Genomic DNA, 24,789 nt, shown 5'->3' with positions numbered 1-24,789 from the left:
TTTTTAGCCCGACCCTTAAAAGCCCGGTACCCGTTAGGGCTAGCCCGCATAAAAAAAATTCTATAAATTATATATATTTTTCAAATAATTATTTACTTAGTTGATTATCAAAGTAAAAAACAAAAATGAAAATTCAATGAATTAACACAAATATAAATGTAATATAAAATTATATTTATTCATTTCGTTATTTATAGTTTTAAAGATCGAATATATAAATATCTATAACCATAACATATCTAATTTATTTAAAATCATTTTCCTCGTCGTTTTAGTTTACGACGTTTGTACGAAAATGATTACAATTTACTTTTGTGCTAGACATTATTTAAACATATTAAAAATATTATTTATAAAAAAATTATAGCAGTGTTTTATAGTACTTTTTTAAAATTAAAAATATATAATTTTTAATACGGGCCGGCCCGTTTAGCCCGCGGCCCGTGTAGGGTCGGGCTCGGGTAGTATATTTCAAACCCGTTTTGTCAACCGGGCTTTTTTACCCGGCCCGCTAAAGCCCGAAGCCCACTAGGGCCGGCCCGTTTTGACAGCTCTATAATTAAGAAAGAAATGTCTTCATACTAGGGCTGGACAAAATAACCGGATCCGCCCATAAACCGAAAAAACCGGGAAAACCGCAACCGCTGCGGGCGGGTCGGAATGGGCGACGGGTTGAAAAGGAAAAAAAAACCGGTTAACAGTGAGTTCATATGGGCGGGCTCGATTTTCAAATTTAGGTCCAACGGTGACCGAACCCGTCCGTTCATATGAAAGCCTACCGTGATACTCTAAAAAGATACTGTAATTACCTGTGTACTAGTACTGATATTTTTTCCTTGAGACCCACAAAGTGAGATAATATTTAATTTTTTTAGACATATTTTAACCTTTCACGTGTCTATTCCACCAACCTAGTGGCTACCTTATCTTTCTTCAACTTTCAAGACACAACCCCACCTAGTGGCTACCTTATTAAGGGACGGAGGGAGTACTACATATTCACAATGAAGTACAACTTGGATGAGTTCACCATGATACACACATACACAACCTTTCTCTTCTTAAGCTCGTGAATAATGAATATTGAAATTGTTTGCTGCAAATATTTTCTTATATTCAAGCTTCTGGTTTCTTTTGAGAGTAGATTAAAGTTTACAACTTTCTTGAATTTCTTTGATCTCGAAAATTTATCTTCTTGCATTATTATCCTTCATCTCTTGAAACCGTGCAAACCGTCCGACCAAACCGGCATCCGAATAACCCGTCACCCGAACTAACCGTTGAACCAAATGGACGGCGGTGGGTTTCATTTTTCCACCCGCGGTGGTCACTCGGATTTGCATTTTTCAACCGAAATCCAACCGAACCGTCCGATTGTCCAGCCCTACTTCATACTGTAATTGGTGGAATCATGGAATTCTCTAATCAATTCAAAGATTCATTTAGGCAAGGTCTTATTGCTGGCTATTTTTTCACTGCAACCTTTGTCATTGTTTTTTATATGTCTTATTGTCTACCCACACAAGTTATGAAGAAGAGAAAAAAGAAGAACCTTAGACATAAGAAAATAGGAGAGAGCTGTAATCATAACTCCAAACAGGAGAAGATCAAAGAGGTACTCTGTCCTTTTTGCATCCCTCTTTATACACATTTTGGATACTATAATTAATTTATTATTAAGTATTTTAATTTGTATTTTAATGATTGTCCTATCTTAAAATAATAGATTGCCTCCATTAAATGGAAATTTATACCATCAAAAATAGTTTAGCTCATGAATTTTATAAAATCAAATGTGTAAAATTCATTTGAGTTGAAATTTTAAATAATTTCTACCATACTTTTTAAATATAAAGACACGTAAAGAACAATTTTAATTTGTTGATGTTGATGAATCTTTAATTTTTCTAATATATAAAAGGATATTATTTATAATCTTGAGTTTTTTCTCAATGATATATAATGATGTTATTATCGTATCATTTTTGCATTGCTAAAAAATTTCTATAAATATTTATCATATAAAATCTTACCCCGCAAGTCAACAAACTTGTGCATGGTGCAAAACTAATGGGGCATATATATCCATGCACAGAAACTAAAAAGGGCCAGACAAATGAACAAAATGTTACCTGTGCAGTTGATAGATAAAAGAATACAGGTAATCCATTAATCTCACTGATCAAATGCAAATGTTTTTATGGATATCTATACTCATAAAATAACATAATATTGTTGTCTGTTATGTTTTTTTGGTATGGATGAAATCAACAGATCAATAAAGTTGGACGGTTGGCTTATAAGATGAACTTCACAAAATTCTATCATGCAACGCAATACTTTAGTAAGGACAATGTCATTGGGGTGGGAGTGACTGGGATAATGTACAAAACAACACTTTCCAACGGTTGCATTTTCGCAGCTAAGAGACTACATGATTCTCAATTGTGTATCAAAAGATTCGAATCAGAAATAAAGATTTTGGGACAATACAGTCATAGAAACATACTTCCCTTGATTGGTTTCTGCATAGATGAAGAAAAAAATGAAAGAGTTTTGGTGTATCAATACATTTCAAATGGAAAACTTTCTGATTGGTTGAATGATGATACTAAAACACTAGGATGGTCAAGGGTTATTCAAATTGCACTTGGGATAGCAAGAGGTTTATGTTGCCTCCATCATAGCTTGCATATGGTTCATCTTAATATAAGCTCCGAGTGTATCTTGCTAGGGAACACTTTTGAGCCCAAAATATCCAATTTTGGAGGGGCCATGTTTATGAATAATGATGTGAACCAAAACATAGGATCTGGAAAGAAGGATGTTTATGATTTTGGTTGTTTGCTTTTTGAGCTGATTAAGGGGAAGAAATTTGGCCAAACAAGTGATTGTTTAAGTAATACTAATGTTCCGTTTGCGACCTACACATATCCTAATCCTATGAATCTGTTGGAGGACCATTTTGGGTTCTATGATGCAGTGAATGAATCTCTAAACAAGATAGAATTTGAAGATGAGGTCTCTGCTCTTCTTAGAATTGCATGTGATTGTATTCATCCTTTGTTTGATAAAAGGCCTACTATGCTTGAGGTGTACAGCAAGATGGGCAACATATGGGAGAGAGATGATATTTGTGAAGATCCTGACCTCTTATCGGTCGATTTTTGAAACTCCTACGACAAATAGAGACCAGTATACTTATCAATTAACCTATCTGGTAGGTGTCATGTATCCAAACATATTTGTAAGATCCTGTTGTATTGATCCCCTTATCGTGCCGAGGTTGGTGTTCCTCCACTCAAGTGGAATGACACCATTGCAGCCTATGCCAGGAACTTTGTTAAAACGAAGATTGATACCTGCGTAATGGAGCCCTCCGGTGGGCCTTATGGCGAGAACTTTGCAACATTTTCCGATAATACCGTGAATAATAACGAATAACCATGTTGTGGACAAGTGGCTCACTGAGAAGGGCCAATATAATTATACTGCCAACTCATGTAGTCTAGGTTGGCAAATTCTATGGTACACCCAAGAAAAAAGAACACGGAATTTTGGCAAAAAGATGTGCAAAAAAGTTATAAGAAATTTCAAAGATATAAGAAAGATGTGAGACTCGCTTTAGTATGACGAAACTAAATAAGACTTTTGAATAGTAAAAAAAAGAAAAAATGAAACAACAAAATGCAAAGATAAGAGGATAAATTCACGAGCATTGAATCATTGGTACGAGAGTGCGTAATTAAAACTGCATGCAATAAGTAAAAAAATATTCACGAAATTGCAACAAGGAGTGATATTCGTTAAGAATTGATGTTCTTTTGTAAATTTCAAACAAAACTTTACTTTATTTCTCATTGTTATGCATTAAAAATAATAGTTAGTGAATTAAGCTTAGAAACTTGAAGGCTCAAGGCTAAGTAAATTGAGTAAAAAAAAGTTCATTATTCAATATCATATAAAGTTCACATAAAATAAATATTGTGACAAAAAGTATAATAGCATATTAATATGAATTTTTTTATAAAAACTAAGGAAGACAGTGGTCTCTGTTGGTCCCCTTCTACCTCCATCCATGTTTTTATCCTATTTTTGCTTGAAATTAAAACTCTAATTAATAGTCTCTCTAATTTCTTGTTTTATCCTATTACAGTGGTCGTGAAAGAAACTCTAATTCTCTCAAACTCAAAGTACCAATGTCAAGTAGATTATGATGGAGTTTTCCTAACCCATTCTACAAGCAAACTAAACAATGTTTTTATACTTGAGATTGAATTTGTAAGTCCAGAGTTTAAAGACTTCTGCAAACAAAATAATTCAATTTTCCAACTATGCTGGTATCACTACAAGAAAAAACAAAATTAACGAGGGAAATTAGTGATGGAAAAAATGAAATTTCTCATAAATTTTTTGGTCGCAAAATTTAGTGACGGAATTAGAGAGGGATTTCACGTTTTCCCACACTAAATTTCCCTCGCTAATTTTTATTTTTTAAGTAGTGTATATGGACGGTGGTTGATACCGTGTTTACAAGGCTTGTTTTTTTGGAGTATGTTTTAGATGGTGATGTGTTTTGGTGAGTTTATCTTCAGGGGTGTTTTTAAGTGGTTATAGTGTACCGTCTATATGCGATACCATTTGTATCTTATTTCGTCCATACCTCGCGTCTTGCGGAGATGGTATTTAATAATATTTGTCGATTAAAAAATAAAAAAAATATGTATGAGTAGTTGATACTAGGGATTTCAATGCGGTAAGTAATAGGGGTGAGAGAAGGGGTGTGAACACCAGAGGTTTCATTTTCGCAAGCTTTGGAAATGAATTTTTAAAATAATTTTCTAAGGGAAGTGGAGTTAAAAAATTGAATGTCATGGCCAGGCGGTACACTTGGTATTACCCAAATGGAATAACTATGAGTCAGATTGATATAATGCTTATTTTGGAAGAATGGACTCAATTTTGGGATACGTCATCTCTTTGGATATTTCTGAGAGATGAGTCGGATCGTCCTTTAATTTTAAAGGTGGAGGTTGGGATAGGGGATAAAACCATTCCGATTTAATAATTTTTGGTTGGAAAATATATGATTTAAGAGGATGGTGGAAGGGGTGTTGAGGAATAGCCAAGTTAGTGGAAAATTGAACCCTTTTGTTTTTTGCTTTTTTTTTTTTTTTTTTGTGTGTATTTGTTTACAATATTTGAACCCTTGTTGTTTAAATCAAAGTACCTCCCAAAACAACCCAATATACTATTTTGGTCAAATTAATTTCTCCAATATTTCTTTTATTAATTGTCTAGAAATCATTTATACTCTTCATCTATCTTTCACCGAACAAAATGAAATCTTAACTAAACTTTTAGCCCTATTTATAATAAAAAAATCTTAAATGATTAATTAAATGATTTAAAAAAACATCAACTTTCTTCTTCTAAATCTAATTTTTATTCCATAGTATATTTTTGAACGAATTTCGTAGTCTATAACATATATGAAAAAAAAAAAATCCAAACCAGATCATCTCCTTACTCTAAAAAAAACCATCATATCATATTTTCTCTTTACTGGAAAAATCCAAAGCTCATCGGGAAAGAAAAAACAAAGAGTGGAAAAAATTCAACAAATGGTGTGATTTTAATGCAACAAAGGATCCTATTGTAAACTACATCATCCGATTATTATTATAAATAAAATTTCACTTTTTAAATTCATTCAATAAATGATATATGTAATTCATCATTTATTAAATGAACCTAAAAAATAGATTTTTGTTTATAGTAGTGAGCAAAGAGTGTAGGATTTATGGGTATATGGGGAATCTAAAAATTACTAGATAGATAGATGGATTTTGTGTGGAGAAGAATAACACTAATCATAACCTATGTATTCCATGAAAAATAATTAATGATGGTGGGACCCACTTAGTGATAGGACTCAACACTTATTTTTTGTGTCTATCTCTCTCCAAATTGCAACAAATGGAGAAATTTATAAATGGAGAGGATCTTGACCCTTCTTAATCGGGTCAATATCCTCTCCATTTATAAATTTATCGATATTAGTTCTGTGTCCGTAAGAAACAGAAGTGTTTTTTTTTTACCAAAGAAGAAAGTAAAAAAAAGAATCAAATGTTTTTTTAATCGTCCGATCAAGATAAGACGGCTATCAATGTCTTGATCGTACGAATGTAAAAAAAGAGAGTAAATTACACTCTTATTTCCCTCAAAGATGCTTGAATTACACTTCTCTCCTATCTTATGTTAAAATATATACTTCAACTCCCCTCTTATGTTTAAATCTACACTTTACCCCCTCAATATTTTTTTTTATTTCTAATAATCTAGTAAAAAAAATAAAAATCTAACACACTTCGGGAAAAAAAATGGTATTGCTGGTCTATTGTAATATAATCAAAATTTAAATACATATTTTTTCGCTATTTTTTATTCACAATTTAAATACATATTTCTTTGTAATTTAAATGTCAATGATAATTAATTTCCTCTTCATCAAAAAAAAAATGTCAATGATAATTAAATTTATTTATTTTGCTATTGATTTTAAATGTTTTATTATCTTTAGTAATTTTTCACATATTTTAATTTTATTTTGGGTTATTTCATATTTTATTATATGGTTTAAAATTATACGTTCATGAAATTGTGAATAAAAAATAGCGAAAAATATGTATTTAAATTTTGATTATATTACAATAGACCAGCAATACCATTTTTTTTCCGAAGTGTGTTAGATTTTTATTTTTTTTACTAGATTATTAGAAATAAAAAAAATATTGAGGGGGTAAAGTGTAGATTTAAACATAAGAGGGGAGTTGAAGTATATATTTTAACATAAGAGAGGAGAGAAGTGTAATTCAAGCATCTTTGAGGGAAATAGGAGTGTAATTTACTCTTTTTTTTTACATTCGTACGGTCAAGACATTGATAGCCGTCTTATCTTGATCGGACGATTAAAAAAACATTTGATTCTTTTTTTTACTTTCTTCTTTGGTAAAAAAAAAAACACTTCTGTCAATGAAATTGTGAATAAAAAATAGCGAAAAAATAGCGAAGAAATGAATTTATTTTTCTTAAATGGTAGTTCAAAATTATAGTATATATCATAAAAATATTTATTTATGTTAAAATACATTAAAGTGTAGTGCATATTTAATTATTAATGGAATGAGTTGTAATTCAAGCATATTATAAGGGATGGGAGTATAAATTTTATTTTTCAAGGAAGAGATGGAGTGTATATTTTAAGGGGAGTGTAATTAAAACTTTTCTTAAGGAATGAGAGTATAATGTACTAAAAAAACCGACCTAGTGAATCCTATTTCTGTGTAAATATATTGACAGCTATAATTGGAGATGTGGGAGAATTTAATTTTAACCTTCGGATCCAAATAAACCTCTCACATGGAATGTTGTTTATAAATGGTCACGTGTTATTCTTCATTTGTGTAACTGTGTTTCACGCGTAATTTTATCGTTTCCTCTGCTTATCCTTATTTGTATAAGTTCTCTGCTTTTCTGTCTTGCAAGACTTGTTCAATTATGAAATTGACTTTTGTTACAATTTATATTTTCGATTGCATTATTTTTGTTGTTTTCCTCCATTGATTTATGATGACTAAACCATTTTTGCTTTTTCTTTCAAAGTGTCAATGTCAAGAAAGAAGTATGATAATGTTTTCCGAACCCGTTCCACAAGCAAACCAAACAATTGAGTCAAAAATATAAAGCAAACTGAACAAATTTTCCATGAGTTTCACTTTGCAAGTCAACATTTAGAAGACTTAAGCGAATGAAATAATTCAAATTCCAAACTATCGAAATTAATGTTCAAATGTGGCGGGCGGCATGTAAAATGCTGTATATAATAGTGAGACACTTATAATAATTGTAGGCATGGATTGTTAAGAGATGACCTGACAATGTGTTTATAAAGGGATAATCTTCATCCCACAAACCTATTTTGTGGGATTGTGTTATGCCCAACCATGATTTTTAAGATAGTATAAGAGCCTCTTCAAGATTCAATGGGCCACCTGCTATCAGGTTTCCGCTATCGGGCCACCCACCATTTATGCCTATGAAAGCCTAATAGTGCTGGTCGTGAGGGTGTGTGTTAAGAGTCAATAATGCTGGTCGTGAGGGTGTGTGTTAAGAGTCCCACATCAATATGAAATGACCTGACAATGTGTTTATAAATGGGGGTTATCCTCACCTCACAAGTCAGTTTTGTGGGGTTGTATTAGACCCAACCACGATTTCTAAGATGGATGACTTGGATAAAGTTTAGCCTATTTGATGTTAGTTTGGCTTTGTAGGTAGCCATGCTGAGCTCAAGCTTATAATAGACGGCTTCTCATTCAAGGTTCTACACTCCTCTTTATAATTTTCCAATTTGTTCTTCTTTACTCACTTTTTCTTCCCATATCCATGCAGTCTCAGTTTTTGTATATCCACAAGAATGGCTTTTCAAATAAGAAGGGATAATTTGTTCGCAGTATTCTTGTGCATCGGTATGTTAATGACAGTTCAGAGTTCTGAGACTGATATGTACCGTTTAAAATACATTAAGAATTCATTGGAAGATCCGTTTAATGACAAGAGCATCGATTTCCATGAATCGTTCAAGGGCGGTCTTATTGTTGGTTATGTTTTTTCACTCTCTTGTTCTGTTATGCTGACTTGTATGATCTACTCCAAATGTGTGCAATTTAATAAGAGAAAAAACAATAACCTAAACAAAGCTAAAGAATTGGGAAAATATATTTGCTCCATCATGAGCACGAGGACACGAATGGTAACTAATCAGATGCACGAATTGTTACATCCGTGGCTGGCGCGCAAAGAAATCAAAGAGGTATTGTACTCTCTTTATTAAGTACTGTATTTCTTTTTTAAATAAACTACCAGAAAAAATAACCAAATTTCAGTTTTTTTTAGAATGACAAAGGAAAAAAAAAAAAAGGAATAGGGTTCAAAATGGGGTATCAAACCTCAATACGGTTTCTAAGTTCGACAAGAGAGTTTGTGAAAAGATCACAACCTTGAAGATAGTCCAAACTTGGCAACAAAAAGAAAAAAATCGCGGAGCAGTTGCCCTCTAAACTATCACTCTAATTTTTATTTGCAATCGGACTTTTTCAATATAATTAGTCTTTAAACTATTTTTAATTCATTAGTATAGTTTCAGAACTATCATTTTCTCTTCTATATTTAAAGCAGCAAAGGGACTAACTTAATGAGCCGTGATAGTTTAGATCGATATTAAAAGAAGATTTAAAAAAGTCTATAAAACACAAATTAAATTCTCTACATTTGGCTTTACGATGCAGAAGACCCCGTTAGATTATAGAGGATCTCTCATAATCTTAAAAATTTTCTCTCTTAATCGAACAGTCCAAAGCCATCTAGCTTCCCAATGAAATTGTGGTAAAGGATTTGGGTTGTATAAAAAAGTGTTACCCTTCATCTCATTACCTTGTTGACTCTATCTAAATAGCATATTTGTATTGCTTACAATCCATAGAAATGATTGACATATATAACTTAATTTGTTATGGTTGGAATCCACAGATCTCTATTTTGTTGGGAAGATTGACTTCAACAATATGGTTAGAAGAACTCCGGGACACAACCGACTGTTTTGCTATAGACAACGCCATTGGGGTGGGAAAGATGGGAATGATGTATCAGGGAAATCTACCAAATGGTCAGTTACTAGCCGTTAAGAGACTATCTAACTATCGTCTTTTTGAAAGGCAGTTCCTTTTAGAAACAACTATTATGAGTAGGTACAGACATAAAAATATAGTTCCCATGCTTGGATTCTGCATTGAAGGAAAGGAAAGGCTTTTGGCATATGAATACATGTCAAATGGAAGGCTTTCCAAATGGTTGTACCCTTTGAAAAGTGAAGTCATCCGACTGAAATGGCCTGAGAGGGTCAACATTGCACTTGGATTAGCAAGAGGATTATCATGGCTCCATCATAGCTGTGATTTGGGCATAGTGCATTTTAATATATATTCACAATGCATATTGCTAGATGAGAATTTTGAACCCAAAATATCCAATTTTGGGCAGGCGAAATTTATGAATCCCAACATTGAAGATCATCTCAGCACGATGTTTAAAGTGAATGACGGGAAGAAGGATGTCTACGACTTTGGAAGTGTGCTTTTTGAACTGATTACAGGAAAAACATATAACGAACTGACTCGTTCATCCACCACCACTAATCTCTATGATAACCCTTCAAATTTTTATAATGCCATTGATAAATCTCTGCCTGGGCAAGGATTTGAAAATGGAGTATGTGCTCTCCTAAAGATTGCATGTGAGTGTGTTAAACCTATAAACCAAAGACCAACAATGCTTGAAGTTTACAACAATTTGAGCAATACAAGTAAGTCACAATACGTCTCTAGTGGTGATTCTAACCCAACCGGTGGATCACAAATTGCTTCTGGTATTCTATAGACGAAATAACCGAGTTATAAAAAAATTAGGGCAGGTTTTTGCATACATAGGCTTTGTTGCTATTTTGAAGAAAAAAAAAATTGTGTTACCCTTAGCATCATCCTAATAAAAGTTGTACAGCTCTCCTAAGCAAATTTACTCTTGATGCATTATTTTTTCAGATAAGCAAATTTGCTCTCAGTTTGTTATTGGTCAAATATGTGTATAAAGAAAGTGAACTTGGTGTCTCTTAATCTCATTTATCTCTACCATCTACATCTCTCATACTTTTTACCTTATCTCTCATATTCTCCCTCTCTTTCACATTTTTTTTTTTCGCTTCCTCTTTGAACCCGAATCCTCTACAACTGCTATATGGTGCAGCACTCACAGGGACGGGTAAACTTATGTTAGCTTTAACTTCTATATGCCTATTCCGAAAACCACTGGGAAATGTTTTTTTCAAAGCTCGTTTAATATATTTTTGAAAGTCAGAGTTACTTACTTTTGCAAAATGCACCTAAAGAACCATTGATATAGCCACCAAAACGGGTTAATTATATATCCTATTTCATGATATAGTCACGGTATTGTTGTTTAGAATTGATAATTCTACTAAGGTTGTAATTTTTCAATAGTTTTGTCTAAGTCTCGAAAGTACAATTTTGTTTTTTTAACTCAATCAAATGTACAACTAGAGAAGCAATATATGACTTTATTTTAGATGTAAATTATTCTGATTTATTTTGCATGAGTTCTGGTTTATGTCTTCAATAGTTTTCCTCTTCAATTTTTACAAACTTAAATGTGAATCCCTTTTGATTGTTAAATAACCTACATGTGTAGTTTCAGGGTAGAGTAAAAAGTAATTTCAGACACATTGTTGAAGTTCATTATTCAATGATCAATCTATTAGAATTAGTTTATTTTTATTTTTAGGGGAGTTAAATAATAATTATGATTACAATGAGATTGCTTTATATAGCAGGCCATACTATTAATAACCTAATAGTTTGAGTCAAACAAACTTTGCCTAGTCACCAAGTCCTCTAACTAACTTGACAACTGTGTAACTAACTAGACAGTTGTGTGCCATGTCAACAACTAGCTTAGTGACATGGCACATGATACGTATATATACATTGATATACACCCCTTTGTGTGCCATTGCTTTAAGGTGTTTGCTGAAAAGGAAACAGTTTTAGTTTGGTTCTTATAGTAGTATAGTTAGAGGGATACAAAGGCTTGGTAAGTGGATTTGCAAGTTGCTTATGAGTTGGAAAATGAAGCACATTCAGTTGTTTGGCCAACACTTTCTCTCACAAAGTGAATATCAAGCTCAATATGCTTAATTCTGTTGTGAACAATCAAATTATGAATCTAGACCAAAACACTTAAGTTGTAATAGAGAATATTAGGACTATGAAATTGAACTTTGAGCTCAATGAGAAGAGACTGAATCCATAGATCTACACTACTATTAGTCATGTTTCTATGCTCAATAATTTTTTCCTAATAAATTTATGGTGACATTGGATTACCTTGTCCGGAAAAATATGTTTCTAACTCAATTGCAAAATCACAATTTTTTTGTTTATCAATAGAGACAATGAGTTTAAACCTAGCTATAAGCCATATCCCCCGTCACTAGACATAAACATACGCTCTCTATAAAAAAAAGAATAAAAAAAAAGACATAGACCAATGCTAGTGACGGTCGTGAATTCGAGAGTCCCACAATACTTGATGCGTAGAGTAAATCGAAGGCAACCAACAAACCAAAGGAACACAATAATAATCACGAACGAATTAAATGGAAATATGAAGGAAGAAGAAGAAAGAAAATCACACAATATTGTTTACCCAGTTCGGTCAAATAATGACCTACTTTGGGGGAAAGAGAAGCTATCATTTCCACTAATCAAGAGGGTAATAACTTTACACAAAGATTCCAAAAGAAATTACAAGAATCAATCTTCAAACATAATTCTAGCCTTTTCTTAAATCTCTATCAGTGACCAAGAGACTCAATCTAAAGAAAAATGTTAAGTGGGAAAGGATAAATGCCCGTGGAAACAAACAAATATAATGTTGGAAATTATGTTTTCCAATGGCTTCTCTACGGAAACATGGCCGTCGAAATAAACAAAGGTAAAAAGATGGTACGAGCGACATACAATTTTCAACTGATTTTTGTCGTCAAATTTAGATAATGAAACAATCTTTCTCACTAAAAAAAGATCACATACTTTGCATTCTCTATTTTTGTGATTTCTTTTTTTAGTGAATCTAGACTCTAGAGAATGAGAGAAAGAAGAGGCCACACCACTAGATTGGTGTTTTATTTGGTTAAGTTATTATTAGTTTCTGTTACATATTTGGTTTAGTTTGTACCTTATAAATTGAACTATTTAGCCTTCGAATTAATCCATCATCCAATAACGATCTATCCTAGTAAGCAATAAACATGAAGCCCTCAAATATTCTCGTAATCTTAACCATTTTCTCTATGTGCTGTTTCCTTTGCTTGGCACACAACGCCCCTCAAGACTACCTAGACGTGCACAACAAGGCTCGTGCCGAGGTTGGTGTTGGCCCACTCGTGTGGAACGAAACCCTTGCCTCCTATGCCATGAACTATGCTAAATCGAAGCACGAAACCTGCGAAATGGTGCACTCCCAAGGGCCTTATGGCGAGAACCTTGCGGAGGGTTCTGACCCCCAAATGAATGCCGCTGATGCTGTGAAATTATGGGTGGATGAGAAGGCCTTCTATGACTATGGTACCAACGCGTGTGTTAAAGATGAGTGCAGACATTATACACAAGTGGTTTGGAGCAATACCAAGCAGCTTGGTTGTGCCAGAGAAAGTTGTAAGAATGGATGGACATTTTTCATTTGTAGCTACTACCCACCAGGAAATTATGTCGGCGATAAACCTTACTAGATTTAAGGTCTCATATTTTTTATCTGTGGCTATGACCCAGCATGAAATCATGTTTTTTATTTGTTGCATAACATTTACATATAGGGTGTGACATGAGAGCTAAGGTCTCTCTCTCCATTTATTCTCAAAAGAATGAATGAGTCAATTTATTATATAGTTAGACACAATAAGAGACTGATGTAAATTGTAATCATTTACAAAAATATTGTCTCAGAAGAAGTAATGTAATCTGGTAGTTTGAATTGGAACACCGAAAGAGCTATATGGAGGTGGCCAGAGTTCAATATCTACTATTAATATTTTAATCTCACTCTTATAAATTATTTACTGATGATATTTTTCAATCTCTCTTTTTTGTTTATTGCTCCCATTTTGCCGGACGTTTCTGCATTGTCACATGCACTGCCTATTATTTTCATCTTAGTATGCAGGTCAATTATCTTTTATTCAATTATTTTACAAGTTACTTGCATTAAAGGAGCTGAATCCAAAAAAGGGTTAATGGTGCTTTACCCCCTATAATATAGGTTGGTTGAGTTGAGCACATCAGCTATATCTACCAAAGAAGATTTATTTCTACTACAAGATTACAGACAGAGCAAGCAAAGGAAGTTCTCAACGCCGGGTGTTCAGAGCTACTACATACTGACATCATGGGAGATAATTTAATTTTGTTCATAGCACAACTTTTTGTCCAAATACAAGTTGTCTATTGTATTGAAATGACATTTTGTCCATCAAACATCTTATAAAACAAAACATTGATCAATACCATAAAAAAATTCATGTATTGTTCTACCTTATGTTGTAATTTTTAGTAGTACTTACATTTAACAGATTAAACGCACCCCAAACAATTGAGTCAAAAATAAAATCAAACTGCTCAAAATTAAACTATTCCACAAGCACCGCAAACTATTATCGCAAAAGTCCAAGGCTCAATCCATCATTGGACTAATAACTTAACTCACACCCTCTCTCTGTGAGGGGGTGCTCGTAGAAACACGAAGCAACGGTTCAAAACTCATAACCATAATCGCATCTCATGATTGTTATTCTGTAACGCTCGACGGTTAAGATTCTTGCAACCATAACCGTCGAGCAATGGCTACGAACGCCGTAACCAAATGGCAAGCTACATCTCTATAAAAGGGGACTTTACAAAGTCATCAAAAGTACGATACTTTCTATCTTTAATCCCCTTTCAAACTCAAACACTGACTCGAGTGTTGGAGTGTCTATAAGTACATCAAACTATTAAATAATTGACCTGTAAACGAAATTTTAAACTAACTTATTGCGGAGGAAATTTTAGTAATATTTTAAACAATTGTGTAACAAATTATTAAAAGACTTCAAAGTTTATATACAATTAAACATATTTACCTCAGTATGGACTAAAACTGCGTGTTGAAATAAAAAATTTAGGGACCGGATTGTTTTACTTTTTTATGAATACTAAAATAGAAATTAATGATATTTTTTAGAATCAAACATTTGTTTAACCCAGATGAATGAACATGTTCTCGGAGAAGAATTATTGTGGATTAAAAATTTGAAATATGAGAACTGGTGCAAGAATATTGTAGATTAAAAACTATGCTTGCTTGCTTTTCGCATTTATGAAGTTTACATTTTCCCTAAACTTCCGTGTGCAATATTTATATTCTACTCTTTCCTTTAATTTGCTAAAATGTAAAAAGGCAACTATTTCTTTGAATAGTCCATCTATTTCCCTTAATTTGCTCATTCTTCGTGTATAACAAAATATTTCAAAAACATGATATTCACATTTATGAATGACAACAATTTACTGTAATGTGTACATTTCTCCTTCACAACCAAATTTTTAAAAAATACATTATTAAACCAATGCGAAGCACACGACCTTCGTTCTCAAATTTACGAAAAATAGCAATGTTTTGTAATTTAAACATCTCTTTTAGAGTAAATTTTTAAAAAAATACATAATTCAACCCGTGCGAAGCACGTTCGCACGGGTTTGTAACTAAAAAAAATGATTTCTGAAAACTGTTACAAGTCACGTAACTCTTAAATTATTCTCTTACTAAAATAACCTCTAAAAAATGACCATGTTTCTTTGGTACAAGACAAAATGATTATATTTCTTAACGTTTGACACACTTGAGTTTTAAAGATATTTCTACTATTTTGCAAATAAGGGACAAAGTTGACTGACCATTACAATTTTGAGTACAAAAGTAGTGATTCAATGTGATGACTTAGGGTCCACCAAGGGGCACCAATTCCACGAAACTACTGGCGTCAATGGTGTTGCAAAACAACATGAAAATCACGTTAGAAAATAATTGAATATAAGAAAGAAGAATCTGCATATCTAAGAAATATGTTCACTGTATTTCGTGTGAGTAAACTCTTGAATTATGCAATATAGAACTTGAATCAACAGGAGCTTTCAGCATGCATTCTGGCAACGTGATCTTTCTAGTAACGACTTCTACGGTGAGAATCCAATACATATATATCTCCATTTTAACTGCCAATTTTTTAATGTTGATTTTAAAATACTGAAACAAATAAAGTAATAATAAGGAGAAGATGTTAGAGTGATTATTTATTTTATTAAAATTTACTAAAAGTAAAAGGGGTCATCGTTCAACCATGTTCATATTATACGGCCCTCAGAAAAAATATATTATATAATTTAAAAAAAATAAAAATAAAATTGGTACTGAATTATGTTATGGAAGATATTTTACATCATTTTTTCTCTGACTCGCTTTTCTTCTCTATCATATATGGACAGTCTCAGTTTTTGTATCTGCAGGGAATGGCTTTTCAAATAAAAAAGGATATTCTATTACAAATACTCTTGTGCCTCACTATGTTAATGACTAGTCAGAGTACTGAGACTGATATCTTCTGTTTAAAATCCATTAAGAATTCCTTGGAAGATCCAAATGGTTACTTACAAAACTGGGACTTCAACAACAGAACAGAAGGTTTCATATGTAAATTTACTGGTGTTGAATGCTGGCATCCAGATGAAAATAGAGTACTAAATCTCAAACTATCTAACATGGGGTTGAAGGGTCAGTTTCCACGAGGACTTGAAAATTGCTCTTCGTTGACGGGCTTAGACCTTTCGGTCAATGACCTCTCAGGATCCATCCCATCTGATATTTCAACAATGCTCACATTTGTTACCAGCTTTGATCTCTCTAGTAACGAATTCACCGGTGAAATTCCGACAGCATTAGCAAACTGCACTTACCTGAATACTCTTAAACTTAGCCAAAATATGTTAAGCGGTGAAATTCCAAAACGACTTGGCACGCTTAACAGGCTTAAAGTGATTGATTTATCTAACAATCAATTCCATGGACAAGTGCCAGTGTTTAAAGGAGGAGTAGATGTTAACTATGCTAACAATAGAAGACTTTGTGGAGCGCCTTTGAAACATTGCTCATTGACACATGATAACGGCGATTTCCATCTATCATTCAAAAGTGGTCTTATTGTTGGTTACGTTTTTTCACTAATTTCTTCTGTTACATTCACTTGTATGTTCTACTCCAAATGTGCACATTGGGTGCATCAATCGAAAAAGAATCACCTAAACAAAGCCATAGAATTGGGCAAGCATATTATCTCCATCACCAGCAGCAGGACACAGATGGTAGCTGATCAGATGCACCAATTGTTACATTCGTGGATTGTACACAAAGAAACCAAAGAGGTACTCATTCTGTTCTTTAAATAGTTCTATCTTTTTAAACACTTCTTGTTTTGAATTGTTTTTTTAGGTAAATCAGTATATATTGTCTGTTGTAAAAAACAATTACACATGCATCCACAGATCTCTATACTAATGGAGAGACTAAATTCAACAATATGGTTGGAAGAACTGCGTGACGCAACCGATTGTTTTGCTGTGGACAATGCCATTGGGGTAGGAAAGATGGGAATGATGTACCAAGGATTTCTGCCTAATGGTCAATTACTAGCTGTTAAGAGACTATTCGACTCTCATTTGTTTAAAAGGCAGATCCTTTTAGAAACAACGATTATGAGTAGGTACAGACACAAAAATATAGTTCCCATGCTTGGGTTCTCCATTGAAGGAAAGGAACAGGTTTTGGCATATGCATACATGTCAAATGGGAGGCTTTCCAAATGGTTGCATCCTTTGGAAAGTGAAGTCATAAGATTGAAATGGCATGACAGGGTCAACATTGCATTTGGAATAGCAAGAGGGTTATCATGGCTGCATCATACATGCGATTTGGGCATAGTGCATTTTAGCATATGTTCAGAATGCATATTGCTAGATGAGAACTTTGAACCAAAAATATCCAATTTTGGAGAGGCCAAATTTATGAATCCCAACATTGAAGATCATCTTGGCATGATGTTTAAGGTGAACGACGGGAAGAAGGATGTCTACGACTTTGGAAGTGTGCTTTTTGAATTGATGACAGGGAAAACATATAATGAATTGTCGCGTTCATCTGACACTACTAATCTATGTGGTAACCCTTTGAGTTTTTATAATGTTATTGATAAATCTTTGACCGGGGAAGGACTTGAAAATGAAGTTTGTACTCTCATTAAGATTGCCTGTGAGTGTGTTCACCCTTTTCCAGACCAAAGGCCAACAATGCTTGAAGTTTACAACAATATGAGGAACGTTAGGAAGGGACCAAATGGTTCTGGTGATGATTCTGACACATTAAGGGGATTAGAATATGCTTCTTCTATTCCTATGGACGAAATTGTCGAGTTTTAAATAATTAGATCGGGTTTATGTCTGAAAAAAGTAATGTTAGTCTCAGTAACATTGTGATAAAAAGTTGTAATGCTCTCCTGATAATAAAAAATAAGCCTGTTATTGGTCAAATATATGTATAATATGTCTCCCCCACATATATTAAAAAATTGAACATGAACTCCATTTTCCTCTCCATCCTCTACATCTCCCTCATACTTGTACTTTTTCTCTATTATTTTTCCCTTGATTTTAACATTTTTTTCTTCTCCTCTATGAACTCTCTTACTTTTCCCTCAATTTTAACATTTTCTTCTCCTCCTCGCTGAACTCAGATCCTCCACGGTTGTTGTAGGGACTATGGTGCAGCAAATGTAGGAACCGGTAACGTTATGTTACCGAGTCTCCTCCTTTCCTTGAAGTCTTTACCTATTACCAAGACCACACCAAAATCTTTTTCCAAAGCTCGTTTGCTATAGGGTATAAAAAAAAGGACAAATAATTTCTTTTTACAATTTTTTATTTTATTTTATGCTTAATAAATATCTCGATCATTGGATTAATCCAACAGATGAGAATAGTGCAGCAGAGGGGGTTGTAGACAAAATTGCTGTTGAGGATTCAGACCTATCTAATCCCAGCGTCAAGAAAATTATGATAATGTTTTCCTCACCCCTTCCACAATCAAACTAAACAATGTCTTAGTCTTTGAATTGAGTAAACATTTGAATAATCTAATCTGTTACTATTGTTTTTCTAATCCTATTTTGTTTGAAAGTTCTTGAGTAAACATTTGAATAATATAAGTGCGCGTGAAAGAAAATAATGCTCTCAAACTCAAAGTGTTGTCAAGTAAATTATGATAGTGTTTTTATTGAGATTGACTTTGTAAGATACGAACATTTTAAAGACTTTTGCAAACAGAAGGAGGACCCAAATGATTACTTAACCTCAAGCTGGAACTTCAACAACAAAACAGAAGGTTTCATATGTAGATTTAATGGTGTTGAATGTTGGCATCCAGATGAGAATAAAGTACTAAATCTCAAACTATCCAGCTTCGGGTTGAAGGGTCAGTTTCCACAGGGACTTGTGAATCGCTCTTCGATGACAGGCTTAGACCTTTCAATCAACGTGCTTTCAGGACCCATCTCTGAAGATATATCAAGTATACTTTCGTATGTTACCAACATTGATCTCTCTGGTAATAAATTTACTGGTGGAATTCTGATAGATTTTGCAAACTGCACTTACCTGAATACTCTTAAGCTTGACAACAACTTGTTAAGCGGTAATATCCCAAAAGAATTTGCCATGCTTAACAGGCTTAAAGTGATTGGTTTTTCTGACAATAACTTGTCAGGGCCAGTGCCAATGTTCCAAAGTTTAGTAGTTTATAATTATTCTAATAACGATGAACTTTGTGGAGGAGTGTCTTTGGCACCCTGCTCCGTTGGCAAGTTCCATCAAGCATTAAAGGGTGGCCTTATTGTTGGTTTTGCATTATCATTCACTTGTTATATCGTGGTTGCTTTTCACATCTCCTACTCCAACGGTGTACCTCACATGCAATTAAAGAAGAAAAAGAATATAAACAGACGCCTAAACAAAGCTAAAGAGCTAGGCAAATATATTTATTCCATTACAAGCAAGACCACATAAATGATAGCTAATCATATGCATGAATTGCTACATTCACATCTGGTGGGGATAGAAAGGAAAGAGGTACGCTTATATAGTTATCATCAGTGGTAATTACCTTGTTGACTACAAATAGTTACAAGTTACAAGCCATAAAAATGATTGATTATTTGATTTAATAATAGTGGCTTGAATGCATTCACAGATCACTATACTAATGGAGAGACTGACTTTAACAATATGGTTGGATGAACTGTGTGACGCAACTGATTGTTTCGCTGTCGACAATGCCATTGGGGTAGGAAAGATGGGAATGATGTACCAAGGATTTCTTCCTAATGGTCAGTTACTGGCTATTAAGAGAATATTTGACTCTCGGCTATTTAAAAGGCAGTTCCTTTTGGAAACAACGATTTTGTGTAAGTACAGACAAAAAAATATAGTTCCCCTGCTTGGGTTCTGCATTAAAGGAAAGGAACAGGTTTTAGCATATGCATACATGTCAAATGGAAGGCTTTCCAAATGGTTGCATCCTTCGGAAAGTGAAGTCATAAGATTGAAATGGCATCAAAGGGTCAACATTGCACTTGGAATAGCAAGAGGGTTATCATGGCTGCATCATAGCTGTGATTTGGGCATAGTGCATTTTAATATATGTTCAGAATGCATATTGCTAGATGAGAATTTTGAACCCAAAATATCCAATTTTGGAGAGGCCAAATTTATGAATCCCAACATTGAAGATCATCTTGGCATGATGTTTAAGGTGGACGACGGGAAGAAGGATGTCTACGACTTTGGAAGTGTGCTTTTTGAATTGATGACAGGGAAAACATATAATGAATTGTCGCGTTCATCTGACACTACTAATCTATGTGGTAACCCTTTGAGTTTTTATAACGTCATTGATAAATCTTTGACCGGGGAAGGACTTGAAAATGAAGTTTGTACTCTCATTAAGATTGCCTGTGAGTGTGTTCACCCTTTTCCAGACCAAAGGCCAACAATGCTTGAAGTTTACAACAATATGAGCAATGTAAGGAAGGGACAAAATAGCTCTGTTAATAATTCTGACAGATTAAGGGGATTAGAATATGCTACTTCAATTACTATAGACGAAATTGTTGAGTTTAAATAATAAGATCAGGTGTACGCATCCATAGGTTTTGTTATATCGGAGAAAAAAATAATGTTACGACTCTCTGTATCATTGTAATAAAAAGTTGTATTGCTCTCCTGAAAAAATAAAAAGTTGAACAGCTATGCCTATCAGTGTGTTATTGCTCAAATATATGTATAATATATCTCCCCAACATGTATTAAGAAAATGAACCTAAACTCTCCTCATTCCATTTTTCTCTTCCACCCTCTGCATCTTCCTCATACTTTTACTTTTTCTCTCTTGCTTTTCCCTCTCTTACATTTTCCTCCTCCTCTCTGAACCCTAATCCTCTACTGCTGATGTAGGGACTATTGCGCGGCAGTCGTAAGAACTGTTAAGGTTATGTTACCAATTTTTCTCTTTTCTTTGAAGTCTTTACCTATTTCTAATACCTACCATAGCGAAAACATTTTTGAAAGCTCGATTAATATGTTTTTAAAAGTCAAAGTTACTTGATTCTGCAAAATGCACCTAAAGAATCAATTACATGGCCATCAAGACATGCTAATTACTTATTTCATCTCATGCTATAATAACAATTTGATTAAAAATATCATGATACAAATTCCAAAAATTGAACTTACAGGAAAACAGGACTCATGTTGCTCCAATAGTTTAGGATACTGCTTCTCAAACATTGTTTGACAAGTAAATCCAGCTTTGGCTATGTTAGGAACTTTGCTTGGTTGTTTGACAAGTAAATTCAGGACGATAACGGTTTAACTGTACGTGGCTGTGTATCTATTCTATATGATGCCATTGGTTTCCTAAGTCTTAACTATTATCATAAAACAAACAATATACAAATTATAAAGTAACATACTTCCTCCGTTTCAAAAGAGATATCATTTTTACTAAATTAACTCTATCAACTACTGCTGTGTGTGTCTAAGCATAAATGTAAAGTAGAAGATGATGCTTCAGAAGTAGTGTTCTAATAGTAATAACTAGATGGCATAATCTATCCATGTGAGGATTTGAACTCTATAACTAAGTATCAAGATAGATAGACAATACGTATGAATTGAAAATTCAAAATTCAAAAGCGTTCGTTCTAGACTAGTAAAGTAAAAATAGCATGATGGAAAGTTAATTTTGAAATAAGATATAGAACTAAAAGTACCATTTCATGCACCAAGGAGTACACCGTGATTGACTGCAGTCCGCAATTTGCCGCAGTCATGCATTCTCAGCCATCCAATGATGATCGGATGGTCCTGATTTAAGAATAGAATTATAAATAAAGATTAAATACTTATTTTCTTAGTTGTTTATCAAACAGTTAATAATGTAATAAATGTGTGACTGTGTGAAAAAGTTCACTGCAGTGAATTATAATTGGTTTTCAATCGAGCGGGTTGGTTGAGTACATTGATCAGCTATATTATTTTATCATATAACCCACATGTGTATCTATATCAACTTTGAGCCATGTTGATAATTTAAATTATTGGTAAAAAACGAAAAAGACAAATAACAACATTATGCATATCGTCCAATAGTTGGTGAAAGTAAAATCCCCCAACTTCAATTACTCTAAACCAATGGTTGACTCGTCCATTTGATCGTAGTTGTTTTGTTTTTGTTCCCCTTTGCGTTTAGTTCTAACCATAACTTTGGTTATTTATATATTAGGCTAAACTTACTAAAAAAAAAAATTAATATAACGAACCAATAAAGCAGTTAATTTGTTTATTTTAAATCTACTAGCCGTTGTTTTATTGTATATACTATTTTTGGAAAATACTCAATCAAAAAAATATTGTTTCTAGCCAATAAAAGTTCCAAATAAGCTTATTGACATTTCAACTAGCCAAGTTGTGATCCTAGTTTATTCCAAGTTACAATTGAAACCCTACCAATGCCCGGAATACCCTCTCCCATTCAGGTTTGCATTGCTTATGTCTGTGAAAATTGGAGATATATTTGCAGTTAATTACAATTAGTAAACCCTCCATCATGTTACTTTAATTACTTTATTATTATCACTTCTAATTGAAACTATACAAATTACCGCAAAGTATAGTTTTATATGTTACCAAGGGGGAAGTACCATTTTTGCTTAAAGATGCAACAAAGTACCCTCTCTTTCACCAAAAATAGTAAGACCCGGACTATTAAGTTAATAATTTTCATTATAAAACAAACAAAGACACCCCTATAAATAATCGCACTCCATGCAATGCAATAAGAACACAACTTCTCAACTCTCATCTAAGATACATACAGAACATAACAATGAGTTTCAACAACACATTTTCACTTTTTAGCCTCTTCTTGACCATTTTATCCCTTTGGTTTTCATTCTCCAATGCACAAAACTTACCTCAAGATTTTGTCGATGCCCACAACACAGCTCGTGCACAAGTTGGCGTTGCAAACATTACTTGGGACAACACAGTTGCTACCTATGCTTTGAACTATGCAAATTCAAGGAAAAGTGATTGCAATTTGGTTCACTCAAATGGACCTTACGGTGAGAATCTTGCCAAAGGCTCAAGTGGTACATTCACTGGAGTTACTGCGGTAAACATGTGGGTTAATGAAAAACAATACTATGATTATAACACAAATTCATGCATCAATGGAGGACAATGCTTGCATTATACTCAAGTTGTGTGGCGTAACTCTGTCCGTTTAGGGTGTGCTAGGGTACAATGTACCAATGGATGGTGGTTTGTCACTTGCAACTATGATCCCCCGGGCAATTATGTTGGTCAAAAACCCTATTATTAGTAATAACAAACTTCGACAATAATATTACATTACAGAGCTAAAAGGGCTTATAAGTCTATACTATATATATCATGGCATGATAATGTCATGCAACAAAATAAAATAATATTTCAGTGTTGTTTTTGGTAAGTTTTTTAATTAAGTGTAATCTTCATTGACATATCAGCTTTTATGCTATGTACTTGTCTACTTGAGTTTCTCTTATCTATTTATCGTTACATACTATATATAAGTGTTCCATTCCTTTCAAAAAATATATATATATATATATATATATATATATATATATATATATATATATATATATATATATATATAAGTGTTCCATTATGGGTCATATTTTCATTGACGAGTAAGTGTTCCACCGCAAAGAAATTAGGCATATTTGTGGCTAAAGTTTTGACTCTTTGTGATACATCAACGGCACTGCAAGCTCTATATTTCGAGCGTATAGACATTTTTGAGTCTCGACGTACCCTCAAAGAGATTGTAAACGATGCTTGTACCCATAATACTCAGTTCAATCACTTACAATCTCTAATCAATATTATAAACAAAAAATCACATTTTTAGTTCATTAAAGAGTGATGTATGTGTACCCAAAAAAAAAAGTGATATATATGGTCTATATTATAGGTCACATACATTATTTATTGAAGGATTAAATATGTTTTTAGTCCCTATAAATATATCAAATTTTCATTTTAATCCCTCTAAAATTTTCCTTCAACTTTTAGTCCCCCAAAAATTTTTCATCTTCACTTTTGATCCCTCTTTTAAAGTAAACTCATACCTAGAATTCATATTTTTTTAATAAAATTTTACAGAAAAATTCATAATATTATAAGAATCTCTCCCAACAAAAATTAGAATTTTTTAACAAAACATCTATTTAATATGAATTTTTATATTTTTGACGGTTAAAAATTCATATTTAATTTTTGTTTTGTTAAAAAATTCTAATTTTTTTTTGGGAAATTTTTTTATAATATTCTACACAATTTCATTAAAAAATACTAAAATTAACTCAAAAATAGGGACCAAAAGTAGTGATTGAAAATTTTATAGGGACTAAAA

General features: G+C 33.1%; 7 protein-coding genes across 8 annotated transcripts; all 7 read left to right on the top strand.

Moving 5' to 3' along the window:
- Nucleotides 1–994: 994 nt before the first annotated feature.
- Nucleotides 995–3,480, top strand: LOC11408370 (probably inactive leucine-rich repeat receptor-like protein kinase At5g48380). The gene is made up of 3 exons (XM_024780321.2): nucleotides 995–1,615; nucleotides 2,096–2,161; nucleotides 2,275–3,480. Exons 1-3 carry the CDS (start codon nucleotides 1,412–1,414, stop codon nucleotides 3,169–3,171), a joined length of 1,167 nt encoding a protein of 388 aa, XP_024636089.1. The 5' UTR covers nucleotides 995–1,411; the 3' UTR covers nucleotides 3,172–3,480.
- A 4,805-nt stretch (nucleotides 3,481–8,285) lies between these two features.
- Nucleotides 8,286–10,735, top strand: LOC11409775 (probably inactive leucine-rich repeat receptor-like protein kinase At5g48380). The gene is made up of 2 exons (XM_003608266.4): nucleotides 8,286–8,875; nucleotides 9,592–10,735. The coding sequence occupies exons 1-2, from the start codon at nucleotides 8,480–8,482 to the stop codon at nucleotides 10,495–10,497; spliced, it is 1,302 nt and encodes a 433-aa protein (XP_003608314.1). The 5' UTR covers nucleotides 8,286–8,479; the 3' UTR covers nucleotides 10,498–10,735.
- A 2,193-nt stretch (nucleotides 10,736–12,928) lies between these two features.
- On the top strand, nucleotides 12,929–13,525 carry LOC11405682 (basic form of pathogenesis-related protein 1). Its single transcript, XM_003608265.3, has one exon. It carries the CDS (start codon nucleotides 12,944–12,946, stop codon nucleotides 13,421–13,423), a length of 480 nt encoding a protein of 159 aa, XP_003608313.1. The 5' UTR covers nucleotides 12,929–12,943; the 3' UTR covers nucleotides 13,424–13,525.
- A 2,139-nt stretch (nucleotides 13,526–15,664) lies between these two features.
- Nucleotides 15,665–18,371, top strand: LOC11407218 (probably inactive leucine-rich repeat receptor-like protein kinase At5g48380). Of its 2 annotated transcripts, none has more exons than XM_003608264.4 (3): nucleotides 15,665–15,907; nucleotides 16,233–17,144; nucleotides 17,265–18,371. In XM_003608264.4, the coding sequence occupies exons 1-3, from the start codon at nucleotides 15,866–15,868 to the stop codon at nucleotides 18,192–18,194; spliced, it is 1,884 nt and encodes a 627-aa protein (XP_003608312.3). In that variant the 5' UTR covers nucleotides 15,665–15,865; the 3' UTR covers nucleotides 18,195–18,371. The 2 variants fall into 2 exon arrangements, with proteins under 2 accessions (XP_003608312.3, XP_024637268.1); XM_024781500.2 differs by having other exon boundaries at nucleotides 16,212–17,144.
- Nucleotides 18,372–18,998: 627 nt separating this feature from the next.
- Nucleotides 18,999–19,835, top strand: LOC11405681 (probably inactive leucine-rich repeat receptor-like protein kinase At5g48380). Its single transcript, XM_024781502.2, has one exon. It carries the CDS (start codon nucleotides 18,999–19,001, stop codon nucleotides 19,833–19,835), a length of 837 nt encoding a protein of 278 aa, XP_024637270.1.
- A 37-nt stretch (nucleotides 19,836–19,872) lies between these two features.
- LOC112421135 (probably inactive leucine-rich repeat receptor-like protein kinase At5g48380) lies at nucleotides 19,873–21,077 on the top strand. Its single transcript, XM_024781501.2, has one exon. The coding sequence runs from the start codon at nucleotides 20,008–20,010 to the stop codon at nucleotides 20,950–20,952; it is 945 nt and encodes a 314-aa protein (XP_024637269.1). The 5' UTR covers nucleotides 19,873–20,007; the 3' UTR covers nucleotides 20,953–21,077.
- Nucleotides 21,078–23,176: 2,099 nt separating this feature from the next.
- On the top strand, nucleotides 23,177–23,901 carry LOC25493257 (pathogenesis-related protein 1B). The gene has a single exon (XM_024781476.2). The coding sequence runs from the start codon at nucleotides 23,215–23,217 to the stop codon at nucleotides 23,710–23,712; it is 498 nt and encodes a 165-aa protein (XP_024637244.1). The 5' UTR covers nucleotides 23,177–23,214; the 3' UTR covers nucleotides 23,713–23,901.
- The last annotated feature ends 888 nt before the right edge of the window (nucleotides 23,902–24,789 follow it).

The sequence above is a fragment of the Medicago truncatula genome, chromosome 4 (genome assembly GCF_003473485.1).
Source record: "Medicago truncatula cultivar Jemalong A17 chromosome 4, MtrunA17r5.0-ANR, whole genome shotgun sequence".
NCBI classification, from domain to species: domain Eukaryota; kingdom Viridiplantae; phylum Streptophyta; class Magnoliopsida; order Fabales; family Fabaceae; genus Medicago; species Medicago truncatula.
Note: the sequence above shows the minus strand (reverse complement) of the source record. Positions and strands in the feature narration are given on the sequence as shown.

Bases quoted from the DNA above. Each gene is read 5' to 3' on its own strand.
- LOC11408370 (XM_024780321.2), top strand. From the start codon at position 1,412: ATGGAATTCTCTAATCAATTCAAAGATTCATTTAGGCAAGGTCTTATT. The intron at 1,616-2,095 runs GTACTCTGTCCT...ATCCATGCACAG, and splicing joins AACAGGAGAAGATCAAAGAG to AAACTAAAAAGGGCCAGACA. The intron at 2,162-2,274 runs GTAATCCATTAA...TGAAATCAACAG, and splicing joins TGATAGATAAAAGAATACAG to ATCAATAAAGTTGGACGGTT.
- LOC11409775 (XM_003608266.4), top strand. From the start codon at position 8,480: ATGGCTTTTCAAATAAGAAGGGATAATTTGTTCGCAGTATTCTTGTGC. The intron at 8,876-9,591 runs GTATTGTACTCT...TGGAATCCACAG, and splicing joins CGCGCAAAGAAATCAAAGAG to ATCTCTATTTTGTTGGGAAG.
- LOC11405682 (XM_003608265.3), top strand. From the start codon at position 12,944: ATGAAGCCCTCAAATATTCTCGTAATCTTAACCATTTTCTCTATGTGC.
- LOC11407218 (XM_024781500.2), top strand. From the start codon at position 15,866: ATGCATTCTGGCAACGTGATCTTTCTAGTAACGACTTCTACG. The intron at 15,908-16,211 runs GTGAGAATCCAA...ATATATGGACAG, and splicing joins TTCTAGTAACGACTTCTACG to TCTCAGTTTTTGTATCTGCA. The intron at 17,145-17,264 runs GTACTCATTCTG...ATGCATCCACAG, and splicing joins TACACAAAGAAACCAAAGAG to ATCTCTATACTAATGGAGAG.
- LOC11405681 (XM_024781502.2), top strand. From the start codon at position 18,999: ATGCTCTCAAACTCAAAGTGTTGTCAAGTAAATTATGATAGTGTTTTT.
- LOC112421135 (XM_024781501.2), top strand. From the start codon at position 20,008: ATGCATTCACAGATCACTATACTAATGGAGAGACTGACTTTAACAATA.
- LOC25493257 (XM_024781476.2), top strand. From the start codon at position 23,215: ATGAGTTTCAACAACACATTTTCACTTTTTAGCCTCTTCTTGACCATT.